The following is a 15,612-nucleotide window of genomic DNA, read 5'->3' on the forward strand; positions in this document are numbered from 1 at the left end:
TTGGGTTCAATTGCATCAACCTTCAGATCGCAGCCATCAATTTTTCCCGTCACAAATGGAAGGCTAAGATGTTGGGAATTAGGACATGAATAGGCAGCACTTTGGTTGACATCATGGAGAACGAATTCTGGCAGACATGGAAATCATGTCCTCAGATGTCTCTTTTTTCTTTTCGCAGAAACTTTAGACCGTAATATGATTATCGCAGACGCCTAAAATAAACTCTAGCTTTTGAATCGGAGCACCAACTTTCTCTTTTTTTCCTAGTTTAATGCCTCCAGTGACCTTCAATTCCATGTCATCGTCACGCCTTCAATCATTTTGCCTCTTCTCCGTTCTCTTTTCTCACTTTACCATAAGCAAGCTTTCCCACCTTCAATCATTTTTTACATTTTTTGAAAATTTAAAATTTTATTTTCAATCTGATATTACATATGGGGTACGTGGATCAACTGCAATGTGATGTTACAAGGAGTAGACCATGCACATAGCCACAACTGATTGCCTGAAGACGCTTTTTTTTTAAGAAGGAAAGAGAAGGACAAGGGAGTAGGGGGAGATGTGTCGAATTGGTGAGACAGGGCATGATAGGAGAAGGTCCACTACCATCCACGGATGTCTGCTACAGTGCGTATGCCCCGACTCGATCCATTTGATTAGACTCACAGGTCACGGTTCCCCCTTTAAACGTATGACCCAACAAAAAGGGGTAAGTGTGGAGCCCTGCGGCATGCCCTCTCCACATGGAGTGGTAGCCCGGTGGTGTCGTGTCCCGCCAAAAAGTCAGTGGGTTTTTTCACTTGCCAGCTCTTTCTCCATGTCGTTTTGGTCGTTCTCACGCTAGAGAAAGCACTTGCTCCTTCTTTTTCAGAGATTTTAACAAATTATGCTTAAAATTGAAAAATAAAATTTTAAAGTGGACTCTCTCTTTCTCTCTCTCGTGTAGCTTTTTTTTATCATATCATGGAGTGAGCTAGTCATCTGTCATCCGACATCGCTGTGCCCACCATGTCCCCTGGATACTACCTCCCTACTCCCATATCGTGGGACCCGCTACACTTTGGGGCCCACTGTCCCTTCCATGTGAATAAATCTTTTTTCAGAAATTAAAGTTGGTGCGTAGAACATTATTTTAAGGCACCAAAGCAGTGCTTGGAGGGTAGCGGACCAGCGGTGCAGCCTTCTGGGTTCAGTCCACTTTTACTGTAAAGCATGTTTTGTAGATAGTCACACTTAGAAAGATTGATAAATATATTAGATAAACCCAGCTTGATTTCAGCCTTAAAACAGGGCGCCTCAGTCGGTCATTCCCCTACGGCGCTCCTCAAATCTCTTTCAAGCCCGGCGATGAGTTTCGAAATTACCGGCTGATTAATGTAAACGATACGTAACCGTCTCTTTCATGTACCGGAAGCCACTGATGAGTATGGGAGCAACGCGGTTTTCTAGGAATAATTAATTGAAATTTATCAAACTATTACTCGCCCCCCTAAATCCCTGTTCATGATTCCCATGAACAACGCCGGGAGAGTTACAAAGAGTCTTATGAGAATCTCAAAGGCATAAAACGAGGTGCTTTTTTGGAGTTGGTTTTGTTTTTCGGTTCTCTGGTTGGTTTCACTGCATTCTAGGCTCTTATGTCCTCTGTAAGCTCGTAAAGCCCCTGAATCAAGGCCGTAGACTGCATAAAATAGTTGAATTTTTTAGCTTATCTTCAGAATTTGTTATCATCGGTGCATAATTAACTACTGGTGCCATAAAATTGGGTGGGAATCATACGTGAAAAAACATACAGGAAAAATGACAGGTCTTGACGATAAAATGGTGGATGGCAGTTTATTTTTCTACTTTTCTTCAATTTGTGAAGGAAAATTACAGTAAGCTACGGAGTTTTTCATGGAAGGACAGGAAAACCCAGTATGGAATGCACATAGTTGATCATATTGGATACATATGATCTCTTTGTTGCAGGTTTTGAACGGATCAAATCAACTAATAACCAGTCAAATGAACTGGATCACCGATTTCTGGAATAAAGTAGGTTCCCAAATTGTTAATGCTAATCGATGCGGAAAACCACTTCTAATGAGCTCTTGCGATCCGGGAATATGTGTGAAGCTGCGATGAACAGTTTTAAAAGAAAATCTTTTAATTCGGGAAGAAACTAATATGAACTTTTTAGGATCGGGGTAGAATTAGTAGGCCTACATTAAAAAAAAAAAAAAAACAGAAAAAAAAGAATGGGATCTAATTGGAGACCCAATCTCTCTCACCCTGAAAGGCTGAAAGTATAATTGTTCCGCTGGAGATCTTCTGTTGACTGACGTATTGACCAGCGCTGCGCTTTTCTCGTGACGGAACTTGCCACCCCTTTTGCAGGAACAAGGCATTCATTTATTAGAGACCAGAGAAAGCTGGCTCGTCTCTGAGCGGCACTGGAGCGGCTCTAACAGTAGTGGGATTTTTTAGCTGGGCTTCTCGTCTGGTTTCGAGTTTCGTGGTTTTTGGTGCTTGTTATGAGAATGAAAGGAAGCCGTTGTGAGTCCCGGAGCTGATGAAACCTTGTTCACCATCTCCATGACGAAGTTTTCTTTTGTAAAGTAAGAAAATTGGGCTGTAAAGAAATTTGTGGAGGGTGCTGACATTGTAACCGCAGGGACCAGCAGGCGGAAGCTTTGAGGAAAGAAACATTTTCGATAATGAACATGGGTTTTCTTCGGTGGTCATGGTTTGTCCAGTAAAAGAATAGGAGTTCGTCGGGACTTTTATTTTTCCCTTTTTTGGGCAAAAGGAGAATCTTTGTACCCATGTACAGAGGGTGTTGCGGGAAAACTGGTTCTCATTCTCAAGTCATTGTCACTTTGCCTTCTAGGCAAAGTAGCATTTGTCGGACCGGATTAACTGCAACCAGCAATCGGTCGTTTGATTTTCTAACGAGGAAGAGTTTCTTCACTTTGGGAGCTCTCAGTTCTGTCTCCTATCTTGTTATTCTTGATGACTGACACAGAGACAAGCTGTTATAGTATTATGTAGCCCTTCCTTCTATCCTTTTGGTGATAAATGGGTCTGAGGGAAGAGATGATTTCTTGATGGAAAGGGGGTCTTTTTGATCGAAGCTTAGCTTGCACAACACATGAACCCACTGATGGCCCTTATCCGTTGGTTCTGTCTTTTACCACTATGCTTTTCGGTGATCAGCCAGCTTGTATCTTCTCAGCATAGCGATCAGTCAACAATGTTTGCCCTTCAGAAAGAGCTGTCGGTTTTGGGTTGGGATGTGAAAAATCCTGACTACTGCGCTTGGATTGGAATAAGATGCAACTCGAACGGATCGGTTGAAAGACTTGAACTGCCTCGCCGGGAGCTGAAAGGTAACATATCCGTAATCTCAGAGCTCAAAGCTTTAAAATGGTTAGATCTTTCTATTAATAGCTTCGGAGGCGCAATTCCTGATAATTTTGGGAAATTGACTAAACTTGAGTATCTAGATTTAGCTGGAAACCAATTCCTAAGCTCAATCCCGTCTGAGTTGGGTAGCATAAAGAATCTCAAGTCATTAAACCTCTCAGACAACGTGCTTACAGGAATGATCCCCAGTGAACTACGAAATCTTGAAAAATTGCAAGAATTTCAATTATCTGGTAACAGATTAAACGGTACTATCCCAAACTGGGTTGGGCGTCTAACTGAGTTGAGAGTCTTCGCGGCCTATGAGAATTTCTTAGGTGGCCGCATTCCTGAAAATCTGGGGTTGTTTTCTGAACTTGAAGTGCTGAACCTTCACTCGAACCAGCTTGTAGGCCCCATCCCTGAGAATCTTTTTGCATCTGGAAAATTACAAGTTCTAGTCTTAACTATGAACTATTTAGAAGGTAATCTTCCCGACTTGGTTGGAACTTGTAAGAGCCTTTCAAATCTTCGAATCGGGAATAACAAGCTTGTTGGGGGTATTCCAAAAGATATTGGTAACATTAGTAGCCTTACCTACTTTGAAGCAGATAATAACAATCTTTCAGGAGAAATAGTCCCAGAGTTTGCTAGATGTTTTAATCTCACCCTCTTGAACTTAGTTAATAACGGATTTATGGGGCCTTTACCGGATGAGCTTGGGGGGCTTGTGAACCTGCAAGAGTTGATTGTTTCTGGCAACAGTCTAATTGGGGACATACCCAAGTCTCTCTCGCGTTGTAAAAATCTTAACAAGCTTGATCTTAGCAATAATCGATTCAATGGCACCATTCCTGAAGAGCTCTGCAACATGTCAAGATTGCAGTTTCTATATCTCAGTGAGAACTCAATCTGAGGGGAGATACCTCATGAGATAGGGAACTGTGTAAGATTGCTTGAACTGCAAATGGGTAGTAACTATTTGACAGGTAGCATCCCTCCTGAAATTAGCCGGATCAAGAATCTGCAGATATCTTTGAATTTGAGCTTCAACCATCTTCATGGACCACTTCCACGTGAACTGGGGAGGCTAGACAAGTTGGTCTCGCTGGATGTCTCAAACAACCAGCTCTCAGGAAACATTCCCTCTGAACTTAAGGGCATGATGAGCTTGATAGAGGTGGACTTCTCAAATAATCTGCTGACGGGTCCAGTGCCTACATTTGGACCTTTTCAAAAGGCCTCCAGTGCAAATTTTTCAGGCAATAAAGGCCTATGTGGTGATCCATTGAGCTCCCCCTGTGGAAGTTCTTTTGGTGCTGATCATGACTATAACCATCACAAAGTGTCATACAAGATCATATTAGCAGTTATCGGTTCCGGTTTGGCAGTCTTTGTCATGGTGACAGTTGTTGTTCTGTTGTTTATGATGAGAGAAAAACAAGAAATGGCTGCCAAGGCAGCATCTGATGCAATTGACGAGAACCAGAATCCCCCTTCCATAATAGCAAGTAATATATTTGTCGAGAACTTGAAGCAAGCGGTAGATTTCGAAAGTTGTGTTAAAGCAACTCTTAAGGATTCAAATAAACTGTTCACTGGGGCTTTTAGCACCGTTTACAAGGCTGTTATGCCATCGGGGCTTGTTCTGTCTGTGAAAAGGCTCAAATCAATGGATAGAACTGTAAACCACCACCAGAATAAAATGATCAGGGAGCTTGAGAGGCTTGGGAAACTCTGCCATGATAATCTGATGAGACCCATTGGGTTTGTAATATATGAAGATGTTGCCCTGTTGCTTCACAACTACATGCCTAATGGTACTGTCTCAGCTTCTTCAAAATTCCACTAGGAGCGAGTTTGAGCCTGATTGGCCACGAAGACTTTCTATAGCAATTGGAGCAGCAGAAGGGTTGACGTTCCTTCATCATGTAGCAATTATCCATCTTGATATCTCATCGGTTAACATTCTCCTCGATGCCAACTTCAAACCTTTGGTTGGAGAGGTTGAGATTTCTAAGCTATTGGACCCATCAAAAGGCACTGGAAGCATTAGTGCTGTTGCTGGGTCATTTGGTCATCGACTCTAAAGTTTAGACTACATATTGATATTTCTATCTACAAGCATTTCAATTAAAACAAGGGTTCTTGAAACAAAAGCTGTTTTTTTTTGTTAAGTTTCTGTGTATTTTCCTCTTCTCGTGCTCTGTTTTGACCCCTGATCTCTGTGGAGTCTCTGCAGTTCTTTTTAGTTTTTTTCTAATCGAGTCGGTTGATGTTCTCTGACTCTACTTTCATTAAAAATGTTTTTATTTTTGATGAAATCAGGGGTGTTAATCAAGCTCTGAGGTTACTTTAAAGATAAAATTTTTTGTTTGTAACAGTATCACGAAAGAGATCCAGAGATTCAATAATTCTTAGGATTTATTATTGATCTTCCTAGTCGATCTATAATTATTCTCTTTTCCTCTTCGTTTTTACTCAGAGAACTTAGTAAAGAACAGTGGCTTTGAAGTAGGTCCCCATGTGTTCCACAATTCCTCCAATGGAGTCCTCCTGCCCCCTAGAGGAGAGGATCTGACATCACCACTCCTTGGTTGGCTCATTGAATCTCTCAAAGCCATAAAGTACATCGATTCAAGACACTACAACGTTCCCTTCGGCAAAGCTGCGATAGAGCTCGTAGCTGGAAGAGAAAGCGCCATCGGCCAGGTCCTCCGAACAGTTGCCAACGCAACCTACAACCTATCTTTTGTAATAGGAGATGCTAAAAATGGCTGCCACGGATCCATGCTCGTGGAAGCTTTCGCAGCCGATAAGACCGTCAAAGTTCCCTATAGTTCAACCGGAAAAGGAGGATACAAAGCAGCTACGGCCAGGACAAGGATAACGTTCTTCAGTTCCTTCTACCACACAAAGGTTGATGATCTGGGCACCCTTTGCGGACCCGTCTTAGATCAAGTTAGGGTTTATCCTGTCACCAAGTGAAAGAGGAAAGTCCAGAATGTAGATTAGCGTACATTGTGGGTAAACTATTGAAATCTATAGAGTTTCTCAAAACGGTCATCCTATCTTGCTTTTGTAAGCCAGACTCTCTTGAAGTCTGGCTCCGTGTGATATTGTCTTCTAAATTATATCAACTAAATGTTAGTTTTAAGTTCTCAAAGTGGAGGTCTGAGTCGTTTCCGGTGCCGTTGTCTGAGTTTCTCTTTGAGTTCGAAACACTTTCTGCGGTTAATTCCAAAGGGTCTTGAGGTCTGCAACGGCGATAAGCTTCATTGTCGTGGCGTGACTGCTCATGATTTGCTTATCTGCAGGAGTGGCCTTCCAGTACCCAACACCTCCCGCCACTGTATTAGGGCGTCTTCCGTTTCGGTATTTCCTATACCTTGGGGTGAAAAAGTACCACTCTTTGTCTCCCCATGGTTTATACTTGCCTGTCAATCGTGAATAAAAGATTGAAGTCTCATACATGGCATTAAACAAGACGAAAGAGATTAACCAGCCTACTTACTCGTAAAATATTCAGGACTATGCTGGTAGAGGTCGACATCATATATTTGATTCCTCAGATAACAATCAATGAGCTCATTATCAAGCGGCCGGAACCTGTACCCAGGAGACATTGATAAAACTCTTTATGCCGCCATTAATGTTGCCTTTGTGGCTATCGTTTTCCGGCCTTTTTCTTTCACCACTTCTTTCTAATATGAAACTAGAAGAGGAATCTAAATCCGAATGAGAGACACTGTCACAAGCCATTGATTTCCTCAAAGCACTCGTGGCCACCTGAAAGCGAGAAGAAGGGACGGTCTTATAGAATTAGATAAAAGAATAATTTCCCAATGTATTCCTTTAATTGATACAGTTATTTATAGATAAGATGATCGTGAAAGGGGCTGGCCGGGGACTTATTGGTTTATCCGGCGAAACTGTATATGATGTGCCAGGTATTGACGCAAAGCTGATATCTATCATAAATCATAAAAAAAAGAAGACCTAGATCTTTCTTTTCTTGGGAAAAAAGGGATTTATGAGGAGATTCAGGTGGGTCTATCATTATTCCATGACTTATCGGTTTATCCGACGAAACTTCTTTAATTTTACTAAAATCAATAAGAGTGAGTCGCGTACATTATGTTCGATCCAGGAGATCTTCTTAATACCTCGATTTACTTAAAAATCTCAATGGAAAACAAAGTCCGTCAATGACAATTGGTTAAAATAAATAATATGGGGAATTTATTTTTCTGAAGTACATCGAGTCTACTTGCAAAGAAAAATTATTATAAAGACACCTTCCAGAGTAGGTGTACTTAACAGCCGTAACACTGACGATTCTACTGGATTATACTATAATACCGGAAGAGTTAAAGATCCAGTGAAGTAACTGGTCGGATGATATCCTTCTAATGGAAGGTAGTTCCAGAAGCGAATCAATCATCCTCCAGTTATCTCTTCTTTAACCACCCCGTAACTAATAAACGACACAGCTACAAGAGGTTGCTTTTGGCACCTGTGTAGCTAACATGGCTTAGTTTCTTATTATTCGCTAGTTCGATCCTGCTGCTTCCCCTTAGCTCGATCCTGCTCCTTCCCCCTAGTACGATCCTGCTGCTTCCCTTTAGTTCGATCCTGCTGCATCCCGCTAGTTCTATCCCGCGGTGTCACCCTAGTTTGATCCACAAACCGGGTTCCTCGCACAGATCTTCCTTGCATGTCATTATTTTGATCTATATACCCAAGAGTTCGATCCATAAACTGGGTTCCTCGTACAGATCCTCCTAGCATGTCATTATTTTTATCTATGTACCCAAGAGTTCGATCCTGCGGCATCCCCGTAGTTCGATCCATAAACCGGGTTTCTCTCACAGATCCTCCTTGCATGTCATTATTTTGATCTATGTACCCAAGAGTTCGATCCATAAACCGGGTTTCTCTCACAGATCCTCCTTGCATGTCATTATTTTGATCTATGTACCCAAGAGTTCGATCCTGCGGCATCCCCGTAGTTCGGTCCATAAACCGGGTTTCTCTCACAGATCCTCCTTGCATGTCATTATTTTGATCTATGTACCCAAGAGTTCGATCCTGCGGCATCCCCGAAGTTCGATCCATAAACCGGGTTTCTCTCACAGATCCTCCTTGCATGTCATTATTTTGATCTATGTATCCAAGAGGTCTCTGCAATTAAAACACATAATTCATAAATATAATTCCTAAATATTTTCAGAGAGGATAAAAGCGAAGAAACTAGAAGTAACTGAAGATTTCGAGCATAAGTGGATTGCCTATATTCAGAATGTATATCTCTAACGAACTGGAGAGAGAAGAGAAGACTATTGAAATTACCTCGCTCACGGGAGTTGGATTAAGGATTAATGCATCCGGAGGAGGGAGCTGACTGTTGAAGTTGACCGGAGAAAAATTGTTCCCGCGAGAAGCCATATAACCGTTATCGGAACCAGCTGGAGGAAGAATACCCGCAGCAAAATTGTTAACACACCCCTGATTCGTGTCGATGAATCCATACTGTGACTGACCATCGTAGCTCTCGAAAGGAAAGAGAGAATCATCTACGAAGCCAGTCATTGTTTCTGGCTGGGAACAGAATTGATCAATATAATCTTGATTGCCGAAGCTGTCAATGGGTGTGAAGATCAGGTCGCCTCTAGACACGAGCTCACGATTGTCCTCAGACCAGAATTGGGAGTAATTGTGCTGGGGAAATATATCCGGGTCATTACTGCCCGGCAAGTTCACTGACTCCATCGACTTGGGTGGGGAAGGCGGAAGGATCACGCACTCCGAGGATACTCTCGGTGTTTCGGTACGTGCATCCCTAATGGCGACTTGGAGTGCTGGCTGCGACGCCGGCGGGTGGTCATCGACGGACTTTTCCTTCTCGTCCTTTACTTTGTCTTCTGAGTTTTTTTTTGGCTTCTTTTCGTAAATTCTATAGAGGACCCAATCATCTAGCTGGAGACATGAAACAAATAAATAAGACGAGAGTAGATTACAGAGGTCTATTACACAAGTGAAGTGAAGGTAGAGAAGACTCCTAATATTCCATCCAACTTTCCTATTGTTTCAAAATATTAATGTGTACGTTGAAAGAAAGAAAAAAAAAGAAACGAAAAAGATCAAATTCTCTCAGGTTAATCCGTCGTAAGTAACACACTAGGGTTTCTCATGTTCAATATCGAAGGGTAATGGGAATAATTCTATTGATTAGCTGCAGCAAGTACGGCTGAGAAAGATGGGAGCGACTTACCCTCATGTTGGAATCCGTTCTTGTACTAGTGTTCTCCGGAAGACCATCGATTCTGAACTCGTGCATAATCCAATCGGATTTGCTCCCTTTCATTGCTTTTCCATGATAGAAAACCAAAGATTTTCTTTCTCCGATCACGTTGTGTCCTTCCGTGACTTTCCTATCCGCTCCGGTAGCCTTCCAGTACCCACCTCGAGCCGCTCTGTTTGGCCTTTTCCCATTAGGATACTTTCGATCCCTCGGAGTAAAGAAGTACCACTCGTGGTCGTTCCAGGGTTTGCAATCCCCTGTCAATAACAATCATGAACGCTAACGTGAGCAAACATTGGAGAGCCATGGGTATCAGAGAAACTCGGAAACGAGCAGGGTTTTTGGTTACTTACGTGCAAGGTCGCTAGGACTGTAGTTGTAGAGGTTGACGTCGTAGATTCTATTCAGAGGCAGCTTCTCGTTCATAACCTTCTTCATCAGATACGATTTTACGAGCTCTTCATCTTTAGGGCAGAACCTGTATCCGGCAGGTAACAGCGAGAGCATCCAGTAGTTGTCGTCGACATTGTTCTCGTTTTTCTTCACTATAGTGACTTCTGTGTCTGACCGGTCCTCGTTCTGCCATTCCACAATTTCACCAACATCAGCATTAGTCGCCAAAGAGGTTTCAGCTGGCTCTTCTTGCTTGGAAGAAGACGCACGTCCCATCTCTCTCTCTTTTTGGGGCTTCGACGTTTCTAACGAACTAACGAAAATAGATAACGAGGCTGAAGGCTGAAGAAGGAAGACGTAAGCTTTAGGGTCAAGGACGCTCTGTTAGGTTTTTATAATCAGTTGTTACAGTTTGGATGGGACTATACTTCCTTATTTGATTGATTCTCTACTGACTACACTTCCTTATTTAATTGATTATCCGCTGGGTAATTACAAGTCCACTCTCACTTATACGCGGAAAGCTGCGTTAAGGGCCCAGGTGCGTTCGGCCCAAGCCCACAAAAGACTAATGGGTGGAAGAATGACATAAATGCTTAAAGCCCAATAACAAACTACCAAGACGTATGGAGCTTTGAGGGTAATGGGTGGAGGTGACAACGACAAGTTTAGAGTTTTAGGTTTTTAAGAAATCTGAAGAAAAAAACGGCGAAATCGAATTACTGTTTTTGCGTTAATGTGTTCAATGTAAAGTATAGGGTAAAGTAATTTTGAATAGTGAAAAGAATAATAGAAATTATAGAAGAAATTTATTAATAAAAATATTTTAATAGATTTAACTTTTATAAAGTAGTTTTATTAAACTTTTTTATTAATAAGTTAAGATAGATTTTAACTTGTTTGAATTAATAAATAATTTTAAAAAATAAATTATGTAAATTTACTTAATGAAAAATATAAAAATTATACACTTAAAAAAATTTGATTTTTATAATATCCAAATTTTTAATCCAATTTTTATTTTTTAATATCTAAATTCTCACTATTATAATAGTAATTAAATATAATATTAAGATTTTAAAAATAAAAAAATAAAAAAGGGAGTTTATTATAAAAAAATAAATTTTATATATTTAATTTTATAACATAGTTTTATTTAAAATAGATTTTCTCTTGTTTTAACTTAATAAATAATTTAAATAAATTAATATTATTTATTTAATTGAATATAAAAATTGATTAAAAATCCTTAGTTTTATGATATGAAAATGTTAATCAAATTGTTACTTTTAAAATATCTAAATTCTCACTCTTAAAATAGTCATTAAATATAATATTAAAAACAAGGAATTTATATAAATAAAAAAGAGGGTATTTAATTATATTAAAATTATGTTAATAGATTTAAATTTTATTTTATATAGCTTTACTTGAGTAGAATAAAATAAAATTTAAATACTTTTAAATAAATAAATATTTTTAATATTTATTTTTTAAATTATATATATAAATAATTAAAAATACTTGCTATTATAATATCAAAATACTTAATCAAATTGTTACTGTTGTAATATCTAAAGTCTCACTCTTAAATTAGAAATAAAAAATAATATTAAAATTATGAATTTATATAAATAAATGAGGATATTTTATTATATAAATTTACACTTAGATTTAATTCTTATAATATATTTTATATTTTCTTAATAAACTAAGATAAATTTATTCTTTTAAATATATAAAAAATACAAACAAAATTTTTATTTTTAATATTCAAATGTAAGAGTACGAGAATGAGTGGGCGCACAAGTAAAAATGAATTACCTAGCTAATTCACTCTCACTCACCACTTACGACGCATACTAATGGGTTTTGGGTCACTTTCATTTTTAGAGTGTACTAATAGGAGCAAAGATGAAATGGTAGAGTTTTTAGGGTTTGCTAATGTGGAGATATGTAGGATAAGCGTGCTAACATGGAGAGTTGACCACTCTGAATGAACAATCAAAGTTGAAATCCAAAAAGTTAGGGAAATAAATTTTGGACTTTGATATTTTGGTAAATAAAAATTTGAAATCTAGTATTTTGATAAATGTCCCAATAGAAAATGGCCTAATCGAGCCTCGATTTGATGTCATAATCTAACAAAACTATAATCCGCTTAATTTAAGCCACTACTCAAAAGTTAATTATGACTTAAAAGTGTTTTAAATTAAATTTATTAAAATTTGACCTAATTTAAATTTTAGGTTTAGCTTGTTTAATTATTCAAACAAAATATAAAATAATTATTTTATTATTTGCATAACATAATAAAATCAATTAAATAATTATTTCAAAAAATAATTAAATATTTCTAGTTAATTAATAAAATAATTGTTTGAATTGAATATTTAATTGATGGTATAAATTATAACTAATTAATTAAAATTATATTATAATGTAATTTACCCCTCATATTTGGTTTAGTTTAATTATAAATATCTCCTAATTAATCCCTTAGGTTGTGTTTGGAGCACAAAAAGTGGAGAGAAAAAAAGAAGAGAAGAGAAAGATAAGTAGAAAATAAAATAAAAGAATAGTGGTTTCTTTAATTTTATTTGGAAACCCATAGAAAATGAGATAATGGAAGAGAAAATAGTTTCTCTAGTTAAGATACACGTGGAAAATGCCAAACAATAAAAAATACCTTTCTCTCCCATTTTATTTTATTTTATTTTATTTTCGACGGTTCCAAAGGTCTGTTTGGTTGGAACCCCTAGAAAAGAAAAAAAAAAAAAAAAAAAAGCAAATAAGTTTATTTTATCTTGTTTGGATGCACAAGAAAAATAAGAGAACAAACAAAAGAGACCTTTGGTTCCAAAGGTTTAGTTCTTACTTCTTTTGCTGGTTTGCTATTTGGTCTGAAAACCCTTTCTCTGAAACCTTCACCTTACTATGCCAGCCGGTTTACTTATAGTTTTCTCCTAGCCATCTTGTTGAAGCTCTGTGCAAGCTTCCAATGCGTCTTTTCCAACCGAAAAGAAATTTAGGTGAGGGGTTTGTAGTTTTCTATTTCCGTTGGAAGAACTAAACCCAACAATCTCTTCGCTCATTCAGCAATTTATTTCTCCTTCTTTCTGCTACTACCTCTTCTATTTTATTTGAAGTTAGTCTCACAATTGGTACTAAGACGCATTAACAAATCTGGGCTTAGCCTCGCCTGTGCTCACATTGATTCTGGGTGTTTGATCTGGTTCAACCAATACGAAGGGAACAGACTGGATTAACTTTTAGTGGCTAGTTATAAAACTCGAAAAAAGATTAATAATGTATAAGCGGCTAAGCTTCTTCTCCTACAAATGATCCCGATCAACCCCTCTCCCCCTTCCTCAATCTTCATTCGCCATGGCTGAATGCGGAAGGACAGACAACAGCTGGATGGGGAGCACTTTCTCATCGTCACTAACTTGGGTTCAATTGCATCAACCTTCAGATCGCAGCCATCAATTTTTCCCGTCACAAATGGAAGGCTAAGATGTTGGGAATTAGGACATGAATAGGCAGCACTTTGGTTGACATCATGGAGAACGAATTCTGGCAGACATGGAAATCATGTCCTCAGATGTCTCTTTTTTCTTTTCGCAGAAACTTTAGACCGTAATATGATTATCGCAGACGCCTAAAATAAACTCTAGCTTTTGAATCGGAGCACCAACTTTCTCTTTTTTTCCTAGTTTAATGCCTCCAGTGACCTTCAATTCCATGTCATCGTCACGCCTTCAATCATTTTGCCTCTTCTCCGTTCTCTTTTCTCACTTTACCATAAGCAAGCTTTCCCACCTTCAATCATTTTTTACATTTTTTGAAAATTTAAAATTTTATTTTCAATCTGATATTACATATGGGGTACGTGGATCAACTGCAATGTGATGTTACAAGGAGTAGACCATGCACATAGCCACAACTGATTGCCTGAAGACGCTTTTTTTTTAAGAAGGAAAGAGAAGGACAAGGGAGTAGGGGGAGATGTGTCGAATTGGTGAGACAGGGCATGATAGGAGAAGGTCCACTACCATCCACGGATGTCTGCTACAGTGCGTATGCCCCGACTCGATCCATTTGATTAGACTCACAGGTCACGGTTCCCCCTTTAAACGTATGACCCAACAAAAAGGGGTAAGTGTGGAGCCCTGCGGCATGCCCTCTCCACATGGAGTGGTAGCCCGGTGGTGTCGTGTCCCGCCAAAAAGTCAGTGGGTTTTTTCACTTGCCAGCTCTTTCTCCATGTCGTTTTGGTCGTTCTCACGCTAGAGAAAGCACTTGCTCCTTCTTTTTCAGAGATTTTAACAAATTATGCTTAAAATTGAAAAATAAAATTTTAAAGTGGACTCTCTCTTTCTCTCTCTCGTGTAGCTTTTTTTTATCATATCATGGAGTGAGCTAGTCATCTGTCATCCGACATCGCTGTGCCCACCATGTCCCCTGGATACTACCTCCCTACTCCCATATCGTGGGACCCGCTACACTTTGGGGCCCACTGTCCCTTCCATGTGAATAAATCTTTTTTCAGAAATTAAAGTTGGTGCGTAGAACATTATTTTAAGGCACCAAAGCAGTGCTTGGAGGGTAGCGGACCAGCGGTGCAGCCTTCTGGGTTCAGTCCACTTTTACTGTAAAGCATGTTTTGTAGATAGTCACACTTAGAAAGATTGATAAATATATTAGATAAACCCAGCTTGATTTCAGCCTTAAAACAGGGCGCCTCAGTCGGTCATTCCCCTACGGCGCTCCTCAAATCTCTTTCAAGCCCGGCGATGAGTTTCGAAATTACCGGCTGATTAATGTAAACGATACGTAACCGTCTCTTTCATGTACCGGAAGCCACTGATGAGTATGGGAGCAACGCGGTTTTCTAGGAATAATTAATTGAAATTTATCAAACTATTACTCGCCCCCCTAAATCCCTGTTCATGATTCCCATGAACAACGCCGGGAGAGTTACAAAGAGTCTTATGAGAATCTCAAAGGCATAAAACGAGGTGCTTTTTTGGAGTTGGTTTTGTTTTTCGGTTCTCTGGTTGGTTTCACTGCATTCTAGGCTCTTATGTCCTCTGTAAGCTCGTAAAGCCCCTGAATCAAGGCCGTAGACTGCATAAAATAGTTGAATTTTTTAGCTTATCTTCAGAATTTGTTATCATCGGTGCATAATTAACTACTGGTGCCATAAAATTGGGTGGGAATCATACGTGAAAAAACATACAGGAAAAATGACAGGTCGTAAAGATAAAATGGTGGATGGCAGTTTATTTTTCTACTTTTCTTCAATTTGTGAAGGAAAATTACAGTAAGCTACGGAGTTTTTCATGGAAGGACAGGAAAACCCAGTATGGAATGCACATAGTTGATCATATTGGATACATATGATCTCTTTGTTGCAGGTTTTGAAAGGATCAAATCAACTAATAACCAGTCAAAAGAACTGGATTACCGATTTCTGGAATAAAGTAGGTTCCCAAATTGTTATGCTAATCGATGCGGAAAACCAC

General features: G+C 39.0%; 1 protein-coding gene and 1 pseudogene across 1 annotated transcript; one reads left to right on the plus strand and one right to left on the minus strand.

Annotated features, from left to right (window-relative positions):
* The first annotated feature begins 2,679 nt into the window (after positions 1–2,679).
* Positions 2,680–5,585, plus strand: LOC137945250 (leucine-rich repeat receptor-like tyrosine-protein kinase PXC3; annotated as a pseudogene).
* A 1,036-nt stretch (positions 5,586–6,621) lies between these two features.
* On the minus strand, positions 6,622–7,013 carry LOC137946837 (NAC domain-containing protein 58-like). The gene is made up of 2 exons (XM_068793130.1): positions 6,902–7,013; positions 6,622–6,824 (listed from the first exon to the last, which is right to left on the minus strand). Exons 1-2 carry the CDS (start codon positions 7,011–7,013, stop codon positions 6,622–6,624), a joined length of 315 nt encoding a protein of 104 aa, XP_068649231.1.
* Positions 7,014–15,612: the final 8,599 nt, after the last annotated feature.

Source organism: Aristolochia californica, unplaced genomic scaffold (assembly GCF_029961685.1).
Source record: "Aristolochia californica isolate CCGP_79_NKW_82.1479 unplaced genomic scaffold, dmAriCali1.0.hap1 SCAF_12, whole genome shotgun sequence".
Taxonomy (NCBI): Eukaryota; Viridiplantae; Streptophyta; class Magnoliopsida; order Piperales; family Aristolochiaceae; genus Aristolochia; species Aristolochia californica.

Coding starts and splice junctions, on each gene's coding strand:
- LOC137946837 (XM_068793130.1), bottom strand. CDS start 7,013: ATGTCTCCTGGGTACAGGTTCCGGCCGCTTGATAATGAGCTCATTGAT. Junction 6,825..6,901: donor TAGTCCTGAATATTTTACGA/GTAAGTAGGCTG, acceptor CACGATTGACAG/GCAAGTATAAACCATGGGGA.